Here is a 21,052-nt window from a genome sequence, read left to right as displayed (position 1 = left end):
CTGTGTTCAAATTTCAATATTACAAAATCCGGCTTCCAAGGTGTTCCTGAATGTAACACTGTTCAGGCTGCTACTTCCACTGCTGGTAATTCCCTCCCAAAACAACCCCCTCTCTGTTTTTATAGCATTTCAGTGAAGAAGAATGAGGTGTAGTCTCAGCAATTTTGTCGAAACACAAACCTGCGATAACTAGAACTACTGAAATAAATGGGGGAAAACTGGAGCGGGAGAGGGTTCAAAAAGATTTTTTAATAAAAACATAATTAAAAAAACTGTACCACAACCCACACACAAAGCAGGCTGAAAGCAAGATGAAAGGAATACAACAGCATTTCCTATACCATAGATAGGCAAAATGTTGATCTAAAACAGCTACCTAATTAGGAAACACTGGGGGATATCCTGCCCCCAAAAGAAAATAAAAGAAACCAAAACTTACCTACACACTTCTCCCTTTTCCTCTCTCTCCGACATCTTCACTATTATAAACACACTCCCAAGGTGCCAGACAGCATTTTTAACTCCTGAAGCTAGTGAGCTCTTCCCTATGAAGACAACGCTTCAGTCTAAAGACAGACTGAGCTCCGAGGATGTGAGCATGGGGGAGGGAAACTTCAATATTACAACCCATCCATCAACCACTTCTATAAAGCGCTTTTGTTCCAAGTTCATACTTAGCAACTCAAGGTCAACACTGATGTTGGAAAATGCAAAGCGTAAGTCAACCCAGACTTTCACCCTTCCGTGTCTTCTTGACCTTAAAGGCAGACAAGAAACAGACAAAAAGAAAACTTAGCTACACAATTTACTTATATTAAAATGTGTATCAAGGAATAAAATAAATTTAAAAACAACTGTGGATTGGCTTCTCAATCTACACCATTAATGATACGGATTGGAAAAACAAAATCATGATATATGCATTTAGGATACATGCCTTTACTTTGGCTTTCTTACAGTTTGGACAAAGTCAATCAGTTATTTTCACCTGGTGGGGGCTTTCTTCTTTGGTTTTTTTTTGGGGGGGGTTGGTTCTTGGATTGGTTTTTTTTTTTTGGTTTAGTTGTTTTTCAGGTTTTTTTTTACTTTAGTGGGGTGTTTTGGTTTTTTGGGTTGTTTGTTTTGGTGGTGGTGGTGGGGGGGGTTTGGCTTTTTGGTTTGGGTTTTTTTTTTTTGAGACAGACACACACACACACAAGGTTTGATTGAAAACACCATGGGGAAAACTAACAGGTTTTTAAAAACCCAACCTCTTCCTCTCTGGTAAAAAACAAAGGAACACATCTCTATTAGCCTTTGGCTTTAAGAAGTCCTGGGTCAGATGTGGGCAGCCTTAACAAAGAAGAAAAATAGTAGGTATTACGAATAAGAAGCAAGCGTTTGATTGCACTGCAGAAAACAGGATGTATTCCACAGGCTATAACTATTCTCCTTAGAAACACAATAGGGGGAAAAAAATTGAAATAATTCATTATACTTAAGGCCAGACTTTTCAGTGAACCCCATTTTTGCGAGGTTCCATAGCAGAAAGTAGAGGTGCCAAATACCTGAGATTACAAGCTTATCCAGTGGATATTTCCCAGAGGCGCTGTAACAAAAATCAGTTTACATATACAATGCAAAGATGGTGTAAGACAAGAGAACTCTGACACAAAACTGTGATCCAGTATTTAAATCTCTTAATTTTAGGATGATCTGGTAGTCTTTAGAATTGTTACCTCAAAACTTCTTAAGGTTTTATGCCAAAAGCTTACATGTAACATCTTTCATATGGGAAAAGTCCTGCCAAGAGCTTTAAATATAGATTTATCGAATGCCAATTTGGCTTCCTCCATGTGAATTTGGACACTTTAACAAGAATTTATGAACTTCCATCAGAAAAAAAGTGACTGTGCAATAATAGTGTGCCATCCATATGTGTAATAGGTTATGTAAAATACCAGATAATCCTGCAGTCTAACAAAAGCATTTAAAATAAGTTATTTCTCTCCAATAGCTTTATTTAGCCCTTAAATCACAAGTTTCATTTAAAGCACCATCACACATACAAAGTCTTGGTGATTAAGTCAGCCTAAAAGGGAAAGATAAGAAAACGTGTTTAATTAGCAGCAACTCAGGATACCAAGGGACTACTTCATTTGATCAACTGCTGCTGTGGATGATGAAACGGGTGTTTCCCATAATTCTTGTTGGAGTTCACTTGCTTGCCCCAAGCAAGATGAAGAACAGAACTATATGGTATTTTTTCTAACGTGCTTAATAAAGCTCCCATCAACAAGAAGAAAAAAAAAAGAAAAAAAAGAAAAAAAAAAAAGGAAAAAAGAAAGGGTACTGTATTAACGTAACCTAGATCCTACACAGTTTCCGAAAACCTAGCCAAGAATCTTTGTCAGAATTTCAAAAAGAAGCCGCTGCTGAAATTCTTAAGCATGCGGAAGGGTTGTTCAGGACTCCTCCTGCAAACACTGAATGCTTTTCACTGTAAGAGACATTGCCGACAGTATCTGTTAAGGTGAGACACTGGAAACAGTTTCCACTATCTCCAGCGGAGAGAGTTTTGATCTTTCTGAGATCAAGTTTATTACCTTGCCTTACCACAGAAACAGCAAGTATTTTTATTGAGAGTATTAAAGCTCTTCCAAAGCAGCACTGCAAGTTCAGAAGTGCTCAAATAAATAATTATAAGTAAAAATAAATAATACTAAAAAAATTAGTAAATTTTAAAATGTGATGTTTGGCTGTCAGCTTTGTTACTTGATTAACTAACACCTTCCCTTATCCATCCTTTTTCAGATAAATGTGCTAAGGCATTGACCTAAGGCCACAGAGAACCCCTGTTCTCTTGATCCAGTTGTCCATCTTAGATACAAATTAGCAGCCTTCTTGGATGACCTCACAATAGGAAGAGTATATTGGTGTTCCCACTAATAATGCTTTGATAAGTCGCAATAAGCACAAACTGAATTACAAGAAACTCCACTTAAAAATAAGGAAAAGGTGTGGTTTTTTTACTATGAGGTTGGTCAAACACTAACAGGTTGCCCAGGCAGGTTGTGGATGCTCTATTCTTGGAGATATTCAAAACACCAACTCGACACAGCCCTCAACACCCTGCTCAAGCTGAGCCTACTGTGAGTTGAGGGCTGGATAAGGTGGTTGCATCCAAAGGGCACTGGTCAGCAGCTCAATGCCCAGACAGAGATCACTGACAAGTGGTGTCCCTCAGCGGTTCACACTGGGAGCAATACTGTTTAATATCTTTATCAGTGACATAGACAGCGGGATCAAGTGCACACTCAGCAAATTTGCAGGTAACACCAAGCTGCGTGGTACAGTTGACATGCCTAAGGGAGGGGATGTCACCCAGACAGACCTGGAAAAACCTGAGAAGTCGACCTATGTGAACTTCATGAGGTTCAACAAGGTCAAATGTGAGGTCCTGCACTGGGGTCAGGTCAACCCCTGATACCAATACAGATGATGGATAAAGGTATTGAGAGCAGCCCTGCGGAGAAGAACTTGGGCGTACAGAGGGATGAAAAGCTGGACACATCATCAATACAAATGATGGATAAAGATGTTGAGAGCAGCCCTGTGGAGAAGGACTTGGGCGTACTGAGGGATGCAAAGCTGGACACAAGTCAGCAGTGTGTGCTCGCAGCCCAGAAAGCCAACCGTGTCCTGTGCTCCATGAAAAGAAGCATGGCGAGCAGATACAGAGAGGTGATTCTGCCCCTCAGCTCTCATGAGACCCCACCTGGAGTGCTACATTCAGTGCCAGAGTCCTCAGCACAGGAAAGACAGGAACTTGTTGGAGCAGATCCAGAGGAGTGCCACAAAAAATGATCAGTGGGATGGAGCACCTCTCATATGAAGAAAGGTTGTAAAGAGTTGAGGTTGTTCAGCCTGAAGAAGAGAAGGCTCCAAGGAGACCCTATTGCAGCCTTTCAGTACTTAATGGGGACTTATAAGAAAAATGGGGGACAACTGTTTGAGTGGGGCCTGTTACAACAAGACAAGGGGCAATGTCTTTAAATGAAAAGATGGTAGATTTAGACTAGTTATAAAGAAGAAATGTTTTATAATGAGGGTGGTGAAACACTGGAACAGGTTGCCCAGAGATGTGGTAGATGCCCCATCCCTGGAAACATTCAAGGTCAGGCTGGACAGGGCTCTAAGCACCCTGATGTAGTTGATGTCCCTGCTCATTGCAGGGGGTTGGATTTGATGACCTTTAAAGGTTCCTTCCAACCCAAACTACACTGTGATTCTATGACCTCCAGAGGTGCAATCCCACATCTGGGATTCTGTGATTTCAATGACCATGAAGACAGTGTTTACCTTCAGTTGCAAAGCTTTCAATCCATGATCTTTGGTGACTGCTCAAGCAGCCTCAAAACTTGTTTTTAAAAGTTTCATTCTGCTCTAACTCACAGTCACAGCTTTAACAGTAGCCACCAAGGCAAGGGGGAGAAATCAAAACAGGTACTGCAGGAAACGGCACACACAGTTCAAGCATCTTTTATAACACCCTCTAAGTGTTAACTGGTATCACGCAGGACTTCCAGGCTGAGTGATGAGAAAGACTCTGGTCACATCAGTGTTTGCCTACAGAGTGCATACAAAGCCTGCTATTTGGTAGTACCTGCTTTTTGTCAGTCATTTTTCCATTTTTCCATTTCTGTTAAAAGGCGAGATATTCAGGGGTTCTCCCCAGGAAGTTCAAACTTCTACTAGAAAGAATACCCATGTTTTATTTTGTGTTCAGAATTAAGTTTATTCATATTTTATTTTTATAAGCCACTAACAGTAATCTAAATTAGGAATACCATATGTGCATAGACATAACTAGTGGCAAAACCAATGGAGCACAAACACACCAAGCTGACAGGAGCTCAAATGAAGACAAGCTTTTGTCTACAGTGACCTAATTCACTTTTCTACCAGTTGTGCTACACAATGCATTTAAATCATTTAAATATTTGATGTGTTAACCTGCAGCACATAATCCCTATGTACAATGCTAAATTACATACTCCTCACCCTACCATTTATAAGCTGTAGCTATTTCCATACCGCAGCAAGTTTCACAATTTGTCAGCAAGGCTACTAACTGTAACAGTGGTTTGTAAGGAAAAAGACACTGTATTTTGTGTGTTGGGAAATGGGGTGGGAGAGGAAAATATGCTCTGCTAGAGCAACAGGGTCAAAACAACATGCCTCAAAGAGCACTCCCTCCCATGTTACATACCACGCTCTTCCGAGGGGACATCACAAATTACAGAATTCAAGCCAAACTCAGCAACGAGTGGGAGCAAGCAAGATAGTAAGCACTGCAGATGGTTTTGGTCTTTGTTACCATCAAGCAGACACAATGTCTCTAACAGATATGGAACAAACAAAGGCTTATGAAAAAACACCAAGAGCTCTGTGTTTTTGTGGTATCCTGCACCTCAGGCAAACACTCTGTGGATTTCTAATTACCTGTTCTTCCTTTAGACCTCAGGAAGGCCCATAACTATTGTGAAACTTTGGGTTCTTCAAAACAGACCTTTTTAAACCACGCTTAACTAAATTGCCGTCTTCCAGCTTGACTTGTATGTGTTAAGACTAGACTCTCTTGGGGCAAACAGCCTCGTATTCAGAGTTAAATCTGTCTTGTGGCTGTGCTGAATAAGTGCTTCCTAATGTTTTAAGGAAATTTGTGATTGCAAGTTGGCCAACATGGCAGTTTCACCTTCCTTCAGGATAAGCAGGCACAGCCTCCCCGCTGTCTGCGCAGGGGACTTGCTGAAGGGCAGCCCTGTCCTACCGCCAACCACCAAGACAAGGCAGGGCAAGAGAACTGGCTCACACTCACCTCGCCTTCTCCAGCTTTCCTGAAGGTGAAGATCATGATTATAGATTACAATTCCATATAATTTATGATTATTATATAATTATAACTGCAACTATAATTTCATAATCAACTGCAATAATCCATTTACATTTCAACCACCCTTGTTAAGATCATGCTTGTCTACCCAGGACAAGGTAAACCCTACACGATGCTACCCGGGATTTCAGCAAGCACAGAGGCAGAGCCGCTTCAGCACTCGTTGCACAACCTGGGCCAAGCCCAGCTGCAGCCTGACAGGGTCAGGGCCCCCCCCCTCCATGGGGCTGCTCCCCGCAGGGCTGGGGCTGTCCCAGCCTGCCCAACAGGACTGTACATGCTCCCCACTGCGAGGGCAGCAGCCAGAGATATGGGGAAGGGTGTTGGCCCTGCAAAGATCAGTTGTTATACCAGTTTCCCAGTATCTTGGCTTCCATCATGCTCCTGAACACAATTGATACAAAACCTTTCTATTCCCCCATTATCGCCCTTCTATTTCCTACCCTACCTGCTCCCTACGGCATGCGTTCAGCAGCACAAACAGACTGTTAGCGTTGAATTTGCTTATACCTTATAATACTCTTGGTCTTCTATCACATACACGTGCTATGGAAAAAAAAAAGCTAGCAGAAGTAACCATGCAGCAACTACCTACCTTTATTTTAATAGAAGGAAACAGTTTAATGCAAGTCTTAGGAAACTGCATCCAAACTAACACACCGAAGCATATTATGAACATCCATATTATCAATTTTAATTCTTTTTCTCTCCCATAACACATGTAGAACAAACTTAAAGTTTTTCTTCATGTTTAAAATGTTAAAGTTCACAAAATAGGGGCCTCCATCTTTCCAATACTACAAATCAAAATAGCATAAAGGAACTATATCCATATACTTCATTGCATTGCTGTTCATATACACATTATCATATACTTCAACCTTATGAGTGATTATTTCCAGAAATTCTTCAATTCTTGGACTTCTTCAAAGAAACATTTTCCATGTCTAGTACATATGTTGGGGGGGTGGGGGGGTGGGAAATTGTTCAAAATGTGATATAAAAGGATTTCATTTGCATCATGTCCAGAATGGGGTCGGGGGTGTGGATCTTGCTGTGTAATCAATTAAGCTTTGCTTGTGCTATCTTTCTTCTAAATCAAAAAATCAAGTACCACAGTTAACAAAAAAGGGAATGTTTTAAATAAGTTTTTAAGAGCTTGTTTCCATTTCCTGGTAGTTGGCTTCTTTTTTCCTAATTGAAAATGTTTTAAGTTCTTTTAAGGACAGTGTGGCTAACAACACTTTGAGGTTTTCTTCTTAACATTTGAAGATACTGCATTAACCAAACATCATTTGGTTTTTCAAGCTACTTGAGCAGATTCAGTTACTCAGCATCAACTAGATATTGAACAGGAAGGGAAAGCCAACACCACTCACTTGGGAGCGCTTTCCTCCCCTACGACAGAAACAAAAGGTGCCACTAAAGATAAACCACAAAACAATCCTCTCAGGTCCTGCTGAGCTTCCTGTAAGCAAACTCCATCTGTTGCCAAAAGCCAAAACTTGCCAAAGTAGAAAAGAGAAGACAGATGTCTGGTTGCCAGGAGAAAGACTAAGCTTGCTTTCTTACTCAACCCCAAGCTATTGAGAAAGCTTACCAATGTAACAACCAGAAGAACATGTAAGCCAGTGAGGGGCAATATTTAACCCACCACTTAAAGGTTGATGAGAGCTCTTCTGTAGCCAGCATTTTGATACTAAAAAGGAAAAAAAATTGGGAGAAGAAAGAAGAGCATTCAAGTACAATACATTACTATATAGAATATTCTGGAAAAGTCTCTTCATTTTCCACTTGGGACATTCAGCCAAGGGGGCGGGGGAGAAAAAAACCACCGCTATCACTGTAACTCAATATGCTTGTAATCTCTACTTTACCATTGTTCTATTACAATTTACATGAGTATTTATTGCTGGTAGAAAAATTAAGTGGCTCAATTCTTCAGATAGCATCCACAGTTTCAATTTACTTCAGGAGGCATCTGTTATTGTCTTAATCTCTGAAAAGTAGGAGCTAAATTGATTTTTTTAAATTACAATCTTAGATTAATCAAAACTTGCTTAGTTAGACTACAGTCTGATTACAGTAAAAGGAATATCCAATCAACCGACTTAACAGACCTACTGGTTGTCAAGATGTTCAATTTCAAATTAAAACAAACTTGCTGCTCACATGTAGATCAGGGCAATTAAACCTACCAAACTACTAAAATGTCCTTTACATTCAAAAAGTGTAAGAACTCAGCCACAGATACAAAACACAAACACTCAAAGGAATTCTCTTTAATGTGTTTTTTTTTTTTTTATTTCAAGTAATACCTGGATACTCTTACTTCCATCACTCTAATGGTGTAAATGGTTTTGTTCTTGGTTTATACTCCTGTAGCAAAGCAACAGGCATCTCTGCATCTGGAAGAGGAGCATTAAAAATGAACAAAGGGACACACTCGGACGGGATTAAGACTATTACTATGGCACTACTGATTGTGTCACAACTCCAGCTGGGAAGGCCTTACGCTGGGCCTAACACCGAGGGGTATGAAAGGAAAGGGAGAGGTGAAAAGGGATTGTCATGAGAAAGCCAGAAGCTCCATCAAATTCTACCTTTTCCTGTCTCTGCCTCCCATCCCCCTCACCTCCTTCCTCCAAAATCCTATCAGGCATGCACAGTGCCTTGTAACGGAGGAAGAAGAGATACCCAAAGCCACTTTTATCAGGCACCACATGGGTGGTGAGGTGCAGAGCAGACACTGAAACTGTCACACCTCAGAGCAGGCAGGACTGGAGATGGAGAGGCAGCTCTGGGCACACCTGGGGTGGGGAGCCTGAACAACTAAAGAAAAGGATAAAGATAAGAAGGAGAAAAAATAATAATAATAAAAAAAAAATCAGGCCTTATCCTAAAAAGCGTGTAGACCAGTATCTCCAACAGGAAAATTACCAAGAGGAGTTATGGCAAAGCAGTTCCTCGGCACTGCCTCTCTCTGCAGGCGTAACTACCCTGCCCCCAGGTTGCACAGTGACATAAGCCCAACCACATCCACCAGGACCTTAAACACTCATATTCTAATCACTCATAACTCTCAAAGGGCAGCAAAATCTTATATGCACAATGCTGATTAAAGGACAAGGGAGGCAATAAATAAATAAATAAAAACAACCTAACTTAAAACACCATAATTCACAAATGACAAAGAAAAATGAACATGACAGCCCGAAGCCAGAAGAAGCCCTGCCCAACTAAAACATGGTATGATATAAATACAAACAACTTGCAAAGTCCACCCACATTAATCTGTGCTTAACCCAGAGGTAGAAAGATTTTTTTTCTAGTCTCTTAAGTGGCGTGTCATCCAGGCTCTCTGGAGACTGCCATCCAACCAGCAGGTTTCCTATCCAACCTACAGCCCAGAACAACATTTAATTACCATGTTTAATTGATCTTGTTAACTGTTAGGGTGGACAGCTTTGATCTTGCCTGCTGACAGCTAGTTTACGACTACAAAAGAAACTGGGACTTTGCATAATTGCCAAGCCTTCAATGTGCATTTTTTAATGCCTTCTATTTCTCAATCTCCCTCTGTTTGTGCTGCACTAGCGCTCCTGATAACAGGAACCAAAGCACATGCCCTCATTTATTGTATTATTTATTTGAACGTGCAGGGGAAAAAAGAAAGATGAGGAAAGGGAAATTGCCCTTCCTTCACCCAGAAATACAGAAAAAGGCCAAGAATTACCATAGGAAATCTGGCCTTGGCAGTGTTCAGCATGGTATCCCATGGCTGATGGCAGCCAGCACCAAACGCTTTGGAGGAAGGTACAGGAATCACTAAGTACGTGTGGGATAATCTGCTCCCCATCCTCCTTGAAAGCCTCATCTGACTCTCCACTGATTAGAGGCTGGTTTAAATTCCAGGACTGAGGTTTTGAGGAATTTCAGTGGCTTTCCACTGTGTTGTTTTATGTTTGTTAATAGGTTCACCCAAAAAATGCCTCTTCTGCAACAACTTTGTATTAGCAGCTTAGGCGAGAAGCCCACAAGACCAAGATTACTAGCTCGCACTCAACCAAGCTGAGACTGTGCCAATACTAATAGGAAGAGAAACTTCTGAGGACATTTTATGTTATCCTAAAATATCTAGGAGCCTTCAAAATAGATCCTAATTAAAAACAACTAAATACAAGTATGTTTAATTCATTAACTACCTCTCCTAAACACCATTTTCCTGAATGATCAAGCCAATCGTAAGATCTACAGAAATAAATGTTCATAGGTGGTGTATAATAGGTTCTGAGCAATGTACAAAGCAGCTCCACATTTCAGCCAAGGAGTGTCAACTGTTTTCAAAACAGCAAGCCAAACCCTCATCAAACTGAATTCAGCTGGAGCTTTGCCACTCAGCAGGACAGCGACTTGGCCCACCGTCCCCATGGGAAATCTTTCTCTAACTCAGACTTTCTTCCTGCTTATTTCAGATGAAATCTCCTTTGAATCAGGTTGGATTTCCACAGATAATTAAGAGTTATAATGCTTCTGAGCAACAATCTGAATAATTACAATAAAGAAAATTTTTTTTTTCCTCCAAGGGGAACTTAGCAAATAACTGTTTAACATGGTTTGACCTTTCTGCTGAATGTTCATATTGCACAGCAACAGAGAGAGTACCATTGTGCACAGTCACCTCAAGCATCTGCAGAGTATCATAGCCAAACTGTAGCTCACAGATAGCGTTAGAAAAGAATTTTTCACCCGAGAGTCAGTCCTTTCTCACCTAAGCTTCCTCAACAGCTCACCACGGTTTTGGTGGCTGGTTTGGGGTTTTTGGTTGTGGTGTGGGTTTTGTTTTTTCTCTTCTGGGAGGGTATGAGCTTTGTTTGGTTTGGGTTGTTTTTTTCCCTAAACCTTTTTCTAAGGAAGGTTTCTTCTTGTTATTACAAGATGACCAATGTCTTGTACGCTCTATTGTTACACCAGAAGCTACAGAAAGTCCAGAAGGTCAGCCAGCCCGTTCATCCTCCGCTTACTGCTGATACTGTCTCAAATACTGCTCACTTTTGGTGGCTGTGGATGGAGGAGGGGTTTCCCTAGGAATAAGCTGAATAAAGCTTCCTGTTCAGCTAAAGCAGGAAATGTGCTCCAGTACTGCCTTGCACACAAAGAGTGGAAAATACTTACTAAACAAAATAGCAGGAGATGAAGTGTAAACTGGATTGTCCTTCCATCATGCAGACAAATAGAAAGCCATACTCCCCATCCCCCCCAGCTCTCTTGCATTAATGTGCTTAAACTTGGAAAAAAATACATACATATGTATATACACCTTCTGCATGAACATCAAATGATTATGCTGTGCCTTTAAAACCAAACACTGAGGGATTTTAAACAACACTAATTAGGAGGTAGCATTTCCTCCCGCCCACAGGACCAGTTTCTTCTTCTTAGAATAGGAGATACAACTGGCCAAACCCCATCCTACTAGTGGAGAAACTGAACCAGAAGTTGTCATTAGGTTAACCTCCCAGCATTTCTCTCAAAACATCTCTACATAAAGACTAAAAATAAATAGCATAGAAGATGGAAGGACCAGCCTTCCAGTCTGTCAGACCATTAGGAGTCACAGAAAAGAACAGCAATATTAATTTTGCATGAGTATCTGCAGATGGTAGAAGACATTTTAATGGAAAAAATGTCCACCTTCATGTCCTAAGGAAAGTGACTGTTTAAGGCCTCACAGGGTTTCCCCAAGAGCTGGCCTTGTAATTCACGCAAGATTTCTCTGCTGCTGCCATCATATGCCTTTTGATGAGCTCTGATCACTTCAAAGAGGCACTTGTCCTCACCCACCCTGACATTTAAGAACCGAAAGTGATGAAAACAACATCACCTAATGCTAGGTCACAGCTACAGATGCACACTGCTAGAAGATGGAAAGCTGTTAGGCAAGTTCCATGGTGTAAAACACATTACAGCAGCTGGATGCTGGAAACACATAACAATACACCACGCAAAACAGCAATCACATAAGCTTAATGAAAGCCTGATGAAAGACTGTTAAAAAAAGTACTGAATTAATTAATTCTCTAGACGTGGCTAGTGCAGTTAAACTAAGGTCACAAGTACTGCATACTACTCTTGAATTCTATGAACCACCTTGAGCCATTAGGGCCTCCCACCACCATGTGTTATAAACCAGTCATCAGCCCCATAGGGACAAGTCTCATATTTTGATGTCCCTTATGGCACAACACCTTGCTCATCATGCAAAGCTCAAATACATGTCAGGAAAGTATTTCACTAAATGGCCTGAAAAATATCCTTGTACTTAAATAGTCAGGCACAAGTTTCTCAGTTGGAGGACATAAACAGAAGCTTCTCTGCCACCCTGAATGGGACATGTAAGAAAGCCAAACCAAACTGGAGAGAGCTGAACCATTCCAGTGAAGCTCAACATCAGTGGTGAACCCTCAAAAAAACAACCATCACTAAAAGTCACATACAAGTATAAGCTACCTTCAATACCCTGAAGCAGACATGAAATTAAAACTCTCTGAGTGCATGTGGCACACCAATACAAAATCTTTGGAAAGCCGGCCTCCCAGCTGAAGGCCATGGCAGGAGTCCAGCCACTCTTGACAGCTGAGGAATTTTTCCCCCAGTACGGGCTGCAGAGAGGTAGCACCTACTGCAGTGCAGCACATCCTTAACCAGTCTGCCACACCAGAGAGTTCTTCCGCATGTGGTGCCACAAAGGATACACTTGAACTAATGGATTTGCTACAGGATACCAAAGAGTATAGAACAGAAGAGAAACAGCAGAGATCATTCATGACACATTTACCTATTAATACTCCAAACTGTATATCAAGAGCATATGGACCCTACACACACAAGGACACAGCATACAGTCAGACAAGCAAGTGCAGCCCATGACTGTAAAGAATGACTAAGTGAAGACAAAGAGCTTTGTTCTACCTGCTTTCCCTCCCTCAAGCCCCCACCCATGCTCAGTGAGGAGCAAAAACTAATGGACCGCTGCTGTCCCAAAGATACTGCGTGGAAACTTTACTTTGAAACAAAATGACAATACAGTTTCGAAGTACACACTTTCCCAAGCACCAGGGACAAATGTAACATAGCTTGTATCAGCTGCCAGTTTGCAGCTACTTCCCCAAGAAGCCGTTGTGACCTAGATTTGAAGTTTGCTTGTCCTCTTCTGGTCCTTCCTATATAAAGTCGTGTTGGGATCACAAAGGTCACACTGGGACCTTGGGTTCCAAAAGCAAAATACTGTCTGGGCCCCACAAAGAGAACAAAATTTGTTCAAGTAGAACTTGCCCATGATCTGAAATGCAGGTATACAATCTACCCCCTCGTCCTAAAAGCCAGAGCAAAACACCTAAGTCACCTGATACAGCGTCATGCTGCATCGGCCTGTGCACTGCAAGAGACAGCAGTAGTTTACAGTGTTCTCCTCACAAAAAAAAAAAAAAAAAAAAAGGTTTATGAGCAAATAAGAATCTAGTAAATGGGAGAGCAATTAGATTTGTTTACAATCCTTGCTGTTCTTACAGTCCCACATCAGCAAAAAGCTTCTTCCATGAAGCTTCTGTATCTGCAGAAACTGGAAGGAAAAGTCTCCAAACAAAGCCAGCATTATTAAACTGTTCTCGTTGTCTTGCAGAGATTTCCCTTTAATGCCAGAACAGGGTTAAACTTGCTGACAAGCCTTGACAGCTTGCATTATGAAGACGTTCATGATGCTAACTACAACTGAACATCCCACCCAATCTCCTTGGCCAGATTACAGTATGTAGAAAGCATGTAGGAGAATTGACATGTCTTTATGTGCAACTTCATGTCAATATGCTTAGCCTACACATCAATTCCTTGCAACCGAAAGGCAAGTAAGACAACCTTCCTTTACAAAAAGGTTGTATTTAATGAAAAAAAAAAATCTGAAAGAAATCACCATTAATTCTCATTGACTTTAATAAACAAGATCTTTAAAAAGTAAATATTAGCCACAACAATGCAGCTGTTAAGTAGCAAAATTAAAGTTGACAGCAGAGATGCCACTTACCAAATAATTTAAGACCAAATGGAGAAAGTCAAACATAAGAACTGTGTCCAGTTTCAGGAAATGCAATGACAAGCACAAAGATCAACAAATTAAAAACAATAACAGGCTTAGCTCAAAGACCTGAGTTGTAATTAAAAAAAAATTTAATAAATATATAACTTGTATTCTGTCTTGGTCATCCTTTTGCACAGTAACTAAGTATCTGACACGTGTAAAATTCAGGGTTTGCACTCTGCAGCACTCTACTCACTTCACCCTTCCCTTCAGATGTGTTGCATCAGCATAGGGTATTAATTAGGTCCTTATTTAAAACAGATTAATAAATACTGCTTCCTATCAGGGCATCAATACCACCATACTGCAGGTATGCCCTATAACAAAACACTCTCATTTCAAGTCTGACTGCACCATGCCATGCCAAAATGACATAACTATATTGGCAGGAAAGGATATACCTGTCTTGGTGAGGAAGAAAAACTCCTGAAGTTTGTCAAGCAGTTACAAAGCACCCAAAAAACAGTTATCCCACAACTTCAGCCTAACACTTACAGCTGTTCGGTAAGGTGACTGTTTCCTCCTTTGGAAGGACCATATACTGAAGTATACCATAAAGAATAATTCTGCAATGAAATAGGTGCTACCCACACAAGGTTCGTACTCTGGATCGTATCTGTGAAAGGCCCTCCTGACCAATTTTGCTCATAAGCACGCCATACGCAAAGCAGGCTTTCCGCTTCCATTCAAAAGAAAACCGTTGGTGGTCCACGAGCAGCAACTCTGTTTAGGCCAGGCTTACACCTTCTACAGCTGCCACAGAAGTTGCAACAGTTGAAACCTAAGCTGATGTTGCAAACCATCTTTTTCACTTTGTCTGCGGAGAGCGAGACACACACAAACGAAACCGCATGTAGCAGATAGAATTTTTACGGGACCCCTTCTCCAAAGTTGGGCCAAGCTCAGAAAAAACTTTTCCCGTAGCTCTGTGTGGCTGTACAATTAGTCGCTTCCGAGGGCCGCTTTACAGGCTCAGAAAGAAATTTAACAAGGACCTCCCCGTGCAGCCACTGCTTGGGAATCGGAGGCCGAACCTGGATGTCGCTGCTCCTGCCTCCGTATGAAGCCGAAACCACAAACTTGAGCTCAGCTCTGCGGGCTGAGCAGAAGCTCAGGAGAACCGACAGACACAAAGCCGGCTGCAAAGCGTACCCAGGTTTCTGTTTACTGAGGTCTTCCCGCGCACATGCAAAAGAATTAACCAGGCGTGTGGGCTGAACTGTCAGAATCACGGCTGACCCGACGTCTGGCGCAAAGCCGGCACAAACACCCCAACAACCCCCCCAGCCCGCCCCCGCATTACCGCGCTATCCCCCCGCGAAAACCGGCCCGCCAGCCCCCCGCCGCTCCGCTGCAGGCGCCCCCTCCCCGGTGAACTGAGACTTCTGCCAGACCAGACAGCGGCACTGGGGAACACCAGCGGCTCCCGGCCCCCGACGCTGGCACCTCCCTGCCCGGGCGGCAGCCGGCGCCGGAGCCGCGGGGTCGGAGCCGGGGCGGGTCACCGGGAGGGGGGCGGGCGGCCCGCGCTGCAGCCGGCTGCACCGGCGGGACCCCGGCAGGAGCCGCGGCCGCCGGCCGGCACCTGAACGCGGGGAGGGCGAGAGCGCGGCGTCGGGCTTCCCTCCTTTTCTTTTTTAAAGGAATCAATAAAGCCAAGCCTGGCGCGCAAACGGCCCCGCCGCCGGGCGGGTGCCCCCCAGCCCGCCCCCCTCCCAGCCGCCCCGGGCCCGCCGCCGTGGGGAAGGGTCGCACTCACGGATCTTGACTTTGCGGTGGTCGAGGCGGGCGAGGAGCGCCTCCAGGGCGCCGAGGCGGCGCTGGAGCCGGGCGTTGCGGTGGCAGAGGGAGTCCGCCTCGCTGAGGATCCCGCCGAAGATGTCGCCGGCGCAGCGGGAGAGGTCGGAGAGCTGCATCAGCAGCGACACCAGCGCGTACGAGCTGACCTGCTCCAGCGCCCCGAAGAGCGGTACAGCGCCGCGGCGGCGCCCGCCGCCCCCCTCCGCCGCCCCGCCGTGGTCCCCCGGCGCCGGGCCGCCCCGCTCCGCGCCGTCCCCGCCGGCCTCCTCCAACCTGCACAGCTTCAGCGGCTCCAGGGTCCGCAGGGGGAACGGCATCGCGGCTGGGGGACGGAGGGCAGCGCAGGGCACGGCGGCGGGGCGCGGGGGGAGAAGCTAGGCGTCCCCGCCGCGGGAAGCCTGCATCCGCGCAGCGGCCGCGGTGACAAAAGTTCGGGAAGAGGAGAGAGAGGGAGGGAGGCAGAATTAACAACAACAAATGAATCGGAGCGGGAGGGCGGCCGGGCTACGCGCTCCGCGGCCCGGGGGGAGCCGCCGCCGCCGCCTGGGCGGAGGGGGAGCCCCGCGCGGCGCCCATGTGCGGAGCGGCCCCGGCGGGGGGGGGGGGGGGGGGGAGGGAGCGGGGGGAGCCCGGGGAGCCCGCGGCGGCGCTGCCCCGCGGCCGGGAGACAGGAAAGAGCGCGGGTTTCTCTCCCCGAAGTGGAGACTGAGGGGGAGGAAGCGTGGGAGGGGGGCTGGAGCGCCCTGCGTAGGGCCAAAAGGAGGAAAGGGAGAGGGGGACAGGCGGAGGGGGGGGAGGAGAGCCCGGAGCAGCCCCACCTGGGGAACCCCGCGCCGTTGCAGGCACTTTGCTGAACGCACCAAACTCCCAACCCGGAAAGCGAGGGCTGGAAAGAGAGGAGGAGAGAGGAGGAGAGAGGGGAGGGAGGGTGAGGGAAAAAAAAAGCCTCCGCGAACCTGGGAAAAGAAAAAGAGGCCGCCGCCTACCTGTGGCTCCCCGAACTGGAGCCTCTGCCAGCGCCTCGCCCTGCCCGGCCAACGAACAGCCGAGGGAGCCGCTGCCCGCCCTGCCCCGCGGCGCTCCCCGGGGGCACCAGCCCCTCCGGCCTCGCTGTCTCCTCCTGCCCGGCGAAAGGGGCTGAGCAAGGGGGATAGGGCAGGTCCCCCGGGCGCCCGGCCGCAGCCGGTGCCCCTGCCGTGCCGGGGGTGCTGCGGGAAGGAGCTGGGGGTCGCGGCGGGAGCGGAGCCCAGGCGGCCGGTCCTGGTTCGTTTTTATTAAGGTCGGCACTAAAGCAGGAAAAGCCAGGTCTGGACGAGGCAGAATGACATCGAGTGTCGCAGCACCTAACTGGCGCGGGCTGAAGGCAGGTTCAAGCCCTGGAAGCCCCCGCGCTTCGCCGGGGTGGGACGCATCGGCTCCTCCTCGAGATGGCTGCTCTAATGAGCTATTCCCCACAGAACCAATTTAGTCTACTAAGCAACTGTCAACAGCTGCTATTTGATTTTAATTGGACAACACCCTACTGGCCCTGGCTCCTGCTATATGATAAAGAGAGGAACCCAATCCCTCCTTTCTCGGGGAAAAGGGCCCTGGGTAAAAACAATTGTATGCCCCATAGTCTGCTCCAGCTCCCACTGCAGCTGATGAATCTATGTGATGAAAGAAAATCAGCTGGAGAAGGTGGGATCCAGGGACAGATCCACAGTGCCCTTTCTTTAGCCTTTTAAGGATGCGTGATTTGTAACAAAATATTCTGCATCATAATAATACTCATGTAGTTTTAGCCTTGGTTACTTAAGGGAAACCTAGAGAAAACTGTTCCACCAGCAGTGTTTCAGAAGCTCCTCAGTGCATGGAGGAGATTGGGGGCAAGGCCACAGGCAGTGGAATACAAACCAAAGGCTCAATGGCATGCACAAGCAGTAAGACCTACAGGAAACACACTTAGGGGTGATACTCATACACAAAAATTCTAAGTTGCTAATTTGTCTCATACATTACTCACAAAAAGTCTTTCATCTTCAAGTTTTCCTAGGTGGAGGGGTGGGGTTTGAAGCAATGCAGTCTTAGAATCATGGAATGGGTTGGGTTGGAGGGGACCCTGTCATGGGCAGGGACATCTTCCACTAGACCAGGTCGCTCAAAGCCCCATCCAACCTGACCTTGGACACTTCCAGGGATGGGGCATTCACAGCTTCTTTGGGCAGTCTGTGAGCACCACCCTCACAGTAAAGAATTTCTTCCTTATATCTAACTTAAATCTACCCTATTTCAGTTGAAAGCCATTCCCCCTTGTCCTATCACTGCATGCCTGTGTAAAAAGTCCCTCCCCAGCTTTCCTGTAGCCCCCCTTTAGGCACTGGCAGGCTGCTATAAGGTCTCCCTGGAGCCTTCTATTCTCCAGGCTGAACAATCCCAACTCTCTCAGCCTGTCTTCATAGAAGAGGGGCTTCAGCCCTCCGAGCATCTTTGTGACCTTCCTCTGGACTCACTCTGATGGGCTCATGTCTTTCTAGTGTCCATCAAGTGTTAAAAAAATAAAGAACAAAACCACCTTTCTTCAGACATCAGGCCGGACAGGTTACCAATGGATAACTTTGCAACTTGGAATGCTGATTTTCTGTTACAGACAGTACCACTGGGTGCATATGTGCTGTATTTGTAGACACTGATGAAAAGAACATGGTGCAAACAGACTAAATGGTGTTTAATCAGGGGTTTAAGCACATGAGGAATCCTAAGCAATAGTCTTGTGACAGGGAAGCTGTCAGGATCGATCAACAGAGGATGGAAAGCAGTCATTCTCTCATATTGAATTCTTCTGGTTTTATTTTAAGACATAATGTCTTCATTAGTTCTTAGACGTGTTTGTTTGGGATAGTTGTTTGATAAAAACTATGGCCTGTTCACTGGCGTGTTTGAATTGAGAGGAGTATATCTTTGTATGTTTTGTTTAAACTATAGGAGTATCATGGGGAAACCAAGTATGAGGGGACTTTAAATATAAAACACAGTAGGAAGAAAACAGGCAAAGAGCTCAGTTCAGTTGTCAGCTGAAAAGAACCCACAGCAACATATATGCCAGAGTAGATATCATGAGACCATGAACATGTTTGTTTGATCAGAATTTACTAATTTTTATTCTGAAGGTTTAGTAATAGGTAGTTTAAAAAAGAAACATTTACCAGTCTAATATGCTTTCTAAAAATTCAGATCAAATCCTGGTATTGCAAGTATTTTTGCATGTTCTTATCTGTAAGCAGGAAAAAGTATTTAAAGCAGATTAGAGCACAGGGAGAACAATAAGAAGAAAGCAAAACTTTAGGCAACATGTAAATGTAGTGAAGAGCCTCAGCTACTGTGAGTGGAATTTCACTGCCCATGAAGTCTGCTTTACCTATTTCGCTGGTTCCTGTGTTTGCAAACTGTAAAATGAACTACTGTGGCAGCCTGAATATTTCTGGTGGGAATAATGACTCATAAAAAATAAGGGCTTTTTAGGAATGACAGTTAAACCAAGAAATATATCTGACTTTGAAACACACTGACATTCTTGAAACATTCAAAGTCTGTATGTTTATTCCAGAACAATACTTTTTTTTTTTTTTTTCATTAATTTACTTGGGACTATTTGTCTGGGATGAGCTGTTACTATATGGATGGCTCAGAAAAAAACAGGTGGGAAAACAATGTAAATATTCAGTGTCTGGAATGTGAATATCAGTTAACTGAAACCAGTAAAGGATGGTCTCAGAGCCTGGTTCTTCCCGTGCAAGAGGAAGGGACATAGGAAGGGAAACAGAGCTTGAATACTTACATCGTTGGAGGTTTTAAGTATTCATCATGCTGGAAAGGAAGCATTTAAAATGTCTAAGTTCAACGGAAAAACAGACTTTCATAGGGATGCCCCATCCCCCTCAGATACCCATGCATATTGTCTACTTCAAGTAGTTATGGCTGGAAAATGTTTCCTTTTCTGCCAGCACTGTGAGGATGTTTCTGCCCCTTTTTTATCCTCCGTAGGCTCAGAGGAGCACAGGGACGAGGAGGCACTGCCAGCCGGCTGTCTGGCAGGCTGCTGCCTTCGAGTGAGCCACCCCTGTGGCTCATGGCCCCGCGCATTCACGTCAGTGCAGTTTGTGGCAATGGTGATGTGTAAGTGGTGTGAGGGGCTGCTCTCCATTTAGCTGTATCCACTGGAGAAGGAGCTCTGCAAGCTCAGCAGGCATCAGTCGCTTTCACTAGGGCAGCTAAGCCTGGCAGAGCTGTGCCCCAGCGTTCTGGGCCTCACACCCGCAAACATCCTTGGTCAGGAGTGGGAGATCTTCTGAGAAGGGGAACCGAGCCTAGAAAAGCAAGATGCAAGGAGGAGGGCAGACAAAAGGACGGTAGAGACTTTACTAAATATTTCAAGTCAACATTGATTGCATTTTTAATGAAAGTTCAAAGTTCGCTGGAGAGTTCATTACATCTGAATTGTAGCTTGTTTCCTTCAGTGTTTTAAGCCTCAAGTTAAGGACCAAATTAAGGACCTAATAACTTTTGTGTTCTATTTCAAGAAACAGAAGACAAGTCTTGTGGGAGTTACTCATCACCTATTGCGGAATGAATACTGCTCTTCCCTCAGCTTGCTTCTGCAATCCGTTTGGGCTCTCAGAAGCAAATGCTGAGCAGCAGTACAAGAGCCGCGTGGCCAACCATGAAGCATCAGACAGCTTTTCCTGAAATTGTAGTTACGTGCCAAGAGGGTAGTTTAGATGTGGTCATCTGTGATTACCGGGCTCATCCATTGTAGCTTAGCCCACAGATTTAAGCTATATGCCTGTGTAGGCTAGGAAAGCCCAAGCAAGTTGATACACAGAGATAAACAGCGGCACAACTTGGAGGGATGGAGGACGGCATTTCTTGGCCACTCCCAGAACAGTGCTAATGGGCTCTGGTTTGTAATTTAGAAAGCAAGCTCAGTGTTCTGGGCACACAGTCAGCTTCTGTATTTTCATAGCTACTTTGGCTGTTAGGCTGTAAAAGTTTGGTGTAGGCTTAAAATAGAGGCAGCTTTGCAAGAGACAGGTGTTTTCTGATATTTTGTTCTTCCCTGGTTATTCAAAAGTATGTGGATGTTCCCAGTCTCGTTGGGCCACTGGGCTCTTCTAATCATCATCTGTTTCACTTCTGTCTTCAAT

The 21,052-nt window shown here is 44.7% G+C and overlaps 1 protein-coding gene across 7 annotated transcripts in view; it reads right to left on the bottom strand.

Annotated features, from left to right (window-relative positions):
* NHSL1 (NHS like 1) overlaps window positions 1–16,404 on the bottom strand; it is a 187,300-nt gene extending 170,896 nt beyond the window's left edge. For 6 of the 7 annotated variants that reach the window (XM_040598372.1, XM_040598373.1, XM_040598377.1 and 3 more), the window contains exon 1: window positions 15,829–16,402. In XM_040598372.1, coding sequence (XP_040454306.1) covers window positions 15,829–16,186 — 358 coding nt within the window. In that variant the 5' untranslated portion in view covers window positions 16,187–16,402. Of the gene's footprint in view, window positions 1–15,828 lie in introns of all 7 variants that reach the window. The other variant, XM_040598382.1, reaches the window with a different exon arrangement.
* Window positions 16,405–21,052: the final 4,648 nt, after the last annotated feature.

The sequence above is a fragment of the Falco naumanni genome, chromosome 6 (assembly GCF_017639655.2).
Source record: "Falco naumanni isolate bFalNau1 chromosome 6, bFalNau1.pat, whole genome shotgun sequence".
Classification (NCBI taxonomy): domain Eukaryota; kingdom Metazoa; phylum Chordata; class Aves; order Falconiformes; family Falconidae; genus Falco; species Falco naumanni.
This window is presented reverse-complemented; position numbering and strand designations above follow the sequence as displayed.